The sequence below is a fragment of the Curcuma longa genome, unplaced genomic scaffold, assembly GCF_044706935.1.
Source record: "Curcuma longa cultivar G26 ecotype Majalengka, Jawa Barat unplaced genomic scaffold, ITB_CL_G26_1.1 utg31682_np1212_342060_RagTag, whole genome shotgun sequence".
NCBI lineage: Eukaryota > Viridiplantae > Streptophyta > Magnoliopsida > Zingiberales > Zingiberaceae > Curcuma > Curcuma longa.
This window is the reverse complement of record NW_027435601.1, coordinates 284,955-288,705: the sequence shown is the minus strand read 5'-3', so window position 1 is coordinate 288,705 and position 3,751 is coordinate 284,955. Positions and strand designations below refer to the sequence as shown.

General features: G+C 44.1%; 1 protein-coding gene across 1 annotated transcript; it reads left to right on the top strand.

Moving 5' to 3' along the window:
- Nucleotides 1–2,185: 2,185 nt before the first annotated feature.
- On the top strand, nt 2,186–3,229 carry LOC141820263 (uncharacterized). Its single transcript, XM_074707551.1, has 2 exons — nt 2,186–2,190; nt 2,284–3,229. Exons 1-2 carry the CDS (start codon nt 2,186–2,188, stop codon nt 3,227–3,229), a joined length of 951 nt encoding a protein of 316 aa, XP_074563652.1.
- The last annotated feature ends 522 nt before the right edge of the window (nt 3,230–3,751 follow it).

Genomic DNA, 3,751 nt, shown 5'->3' with positions numbered 1-3,751 from the left:
AACGTGAAACATTTTCGAGTATTTGGATCTATTTGCTATGTTCATTTGCAGGATTCTCAAAGGAGTAAGTTGGATGCAAAAGCAATTAAATGTGTTTTCGTCGGCTACGACGAACGAAGGAAGGGCTGGAGATGTTTGGATCCTACAATAAATAAATGTGTTGTATCTCGCGATGTCATCTTCGATGAGATTTCATCCTATCACTTTGAAGAGCCACCTAGAGAAGAGAATGACATGGTTACCTTGCCGTTGTCTCGATTTTCAGAAAATTCTTCTCTAGAAATTCAAGAAGAAAGGGGGAGTGTGGATCAAGGCGAGAATGCTCAAGAAAATCAACGGCCAAGGAGGAATGTTGATCGACCTCTTCGCTATAGAGATGAAAACTTTGTCACTACTTTTTCATGCTTCCTTGCTAATCCGATTGATGACGAAGAACCCTCTTCATATGAAGAAGCCAAAGGAGTAAAGGAGTGGAAGATTGCCATGAAAGAAGAAATGGATGCATTGCTGAAAAATGAAACATGGGATTTAGTTCCGAAGCCTCCCGGAGTGCAGCCGGTTTCATGTAAATGGGTCTTTCGCATTAAAAGGAAAGCCGACGGGAGCATAGATCGGTTCAAAGCAAGGCTGGTCGCTCGGGGATTCTCACAAAAATATGGAGAAGATTACGAGGAAACTTTCAGTCCGGTAGCGAAGATGACTTCAGTACGCACCATTCTTGCTTTAGCGGCTAGTTTCGGGTGGAAACTATGGCAACTAGATGTCAAAAATGCATTCTTATATGGAGATCTTGATAGACATATATATATGGAGCAGCCAATCGGATTTCAATCTGAAAATCATCCAGATTATGCATGCAAGTTGAAGAAGGCACTTTATGGATTAAAGCAAGCCCCGCGAGCTTGGTTCGGAAAAATTGCAGAATTCTTACAATTTTGTGGTTATGCGGTATCTGACTCGGATTCAAGTCTGTTCGTCAAGAAAAATCAAGGACTTTTGGTGGTTGTTCTATTATATGTTGACGATATTATATTAACGGGCAGCAATTATTCTGAAGTTGCTCGACTTCAAGAAGAACTATCGTTGCGTTTTGACATGAAGAAGCTAGGCGAGGTGAGTAACTTTCTCGGAATGCAAATTGAAAATTTGGATGATGGGATTTTTGTGTCTCAATCCAGCTACGCCAAGAAGCTCGTTGAGAAGTTCGGAATGATGAATGGGAAGAAGCGATCAACGCCACTCGATGTAGGTACGAAGCTTCGTCGTGACGAAGGAACACAACTATCGGATCTCCATATCTATCGTGTCCTTGTGGGAAGCCTGATTTACTTGACAATAACAAGACCGGACATTGCCTTCTCTGTTGGAGTTGTTAGCCGATATATGCAAACACCGAGGAAGCCACACCTCGAGGAGGCAAAGAATATATTGAAGTACGTTAATTCTACTCTTGACATGGGGTTATTTTACAAGAAGGATGCAAAATTTTCTTTGGAAGGATTTGTGGATGCTGATTTTGGTGGAGATTTAGATGACCGAAGATCAACATCCGGATTCATTTTTTTATGCGGGAAAACAAGTATTTCATGGTGCAGCAAAAAGCAAGGTTCGGTGTCACTATCCACCACCGAAGCCGAGTATAAAGCTTCGGCTCATGCCGCTCAAGAATGTGTTTGGCTTCGTAGACTCTTTGAAGATCTCCAAGAACCCATTGATGGATCGGTTCCTATTCATGGAGATAACTTAAGTGCGATCAAGCTTACATCAAATCCCGTCTTTCATGCAAGGACGAAACATATTGAACTTGAGCATCACTTTATCCGTGAAAAAGTGCTTAGCGGGATTATCGACATGGTAGCTGTTCGAAGTGAAGATAACATTGCTGACATTTTTACAAAGCCCCTTTCAAAGGGTCCATTCGAAGACCTACGTTCTAAACTTGGACTAATTCGGAAGACATCACTTTAAGGGGGAGTGTTACAAATTAAAGTGATGTTGGCCACGTCTTCTTTGTATTCGTGGTGATAAGATTTCTTTAGTTCTTAAAGATTAAGTTAGCAGTCCTATTTACATGGTCAGCAGTCCTATTTACATGGTCCAGTAGTACGAGTCATTCCTATTTATATGGTTTAGTGGGATTAGTATAATGTTATCTTTTATCTTTTGTAGTGTATTTAAAGGGTCGATGGTGTAAGTGTTTAGGATTCAAGAAAAATAAAAACCTTCATGAATTTTCAAGTCTCTCTCCTCTTCGAATATTCTTCTTCTTCACGGTTCGATCAGCGAGGTCTTCAAGTTGGCTTCGGTTTTCTTTACACCTGCAGTACTTCATCCTCGATCTGGACGCCGGCCTCCCCGGACCTCCTTAGATATCCTCTCCGCCTGCAGGATCCTTTGCTCCGCCGGCGGTTTCATCTTCTACCTGATAAAAGACACTCTATTCTATAGCATATGCGCCTATAACCCCGTCCGTCGCGAGTCCTGGTTCATTCGTATTCCTCCCGACGGCGACATCGGACTGCGCTCCAGCTTGGCCGTCGAGTTCAACGACGACGTCACGGGCGACTACAAGCTCGTCTACCTGACAGCCGGCGAGGATTGGTCCAACTTCTGCCGGTGCCGCGTGTACGACTCGGCGACCCAGGTTTGGACGAGGGACGAGATGATCAACGACGGCGGCCGCAACTTGAAGTTTGAGAATCCGGTGGTGCACCGAGGGGCCGTCTTCTGGGCCTCCGACTGCTTCAGGTACACCACAGTCGATCCCTACGTGATGTCATACGAGATCGCCACGGGGGTCATGGAGTTTCTGGCGATGCCCGAGCCCGACGACGGCGCAGTGGAGTCGGACGACAATATCAGCGTGGCAGTTTGGGAGGAATCGTGGCTGTGCCTGGTGCATTACCGTCGACGTACCGGCACGTTCACGGCGTGGGGAAGGTCTGGTGATTCATGGGTGAAGCTGAACGAATTTGTTTACTTGGAGAAGCCAGAAGGCGTGGGGACGATGTTGGTGTGCGACGGCGGGAAGGAGAAAGGGATGGTGTTGGTGTTCAGCGTCAGAGATGAGGTTTACGTTTACTCGTTCAGACAGAAAGATCTAACAAGACTGGCGACGAGACCGGGTCCGTGGCACCCTACCTTCTTCGCCTACGCAAATACTCTGCGGCCTGCTTGCGGACGACAGGAGAAAGCCGATCGATCAGATTCCAGGAAACGCAGGAGATGAGGTTGGAGAGGGTTCTGAGAGCGGCGGCGACCCCCGACAAGACAGTGATAATGACCTCCTTGAACGCGTTGTGGTCGACGTCGATCGGGTTGAGGCGGTGAGGAGCGGATGGATGTGGGGAAGAGAAAGCTACGCGTCTTGCAGATTGAGACGATGAAGAGTGGAAGGATATATCATAATCAGATCCGTATTATTTCTTTTATAATCGAGATGATTTTCTTTTTTAATACAATTATATTACATTATATTACATCTCTAAAATATTATTAAACAAAATATATCATCTCCTTATTACCCCTTATCAAACATATCCTTAAGATAATCTATTCATTTGCATTGTATATTATGTTGTTATCCTTTAGACATGCATGGACAAGATTGAATTTAAATAAAGTTGAATGTCTTCTTTTATAATGGTTAAGTTTTTCGATTTAACTTTTCATATATAATCGTGAGATCGACTTGGTTGGAACGATGAATTTCACATTTTAATTTACTACAGTATATTATATTATTAGCTGT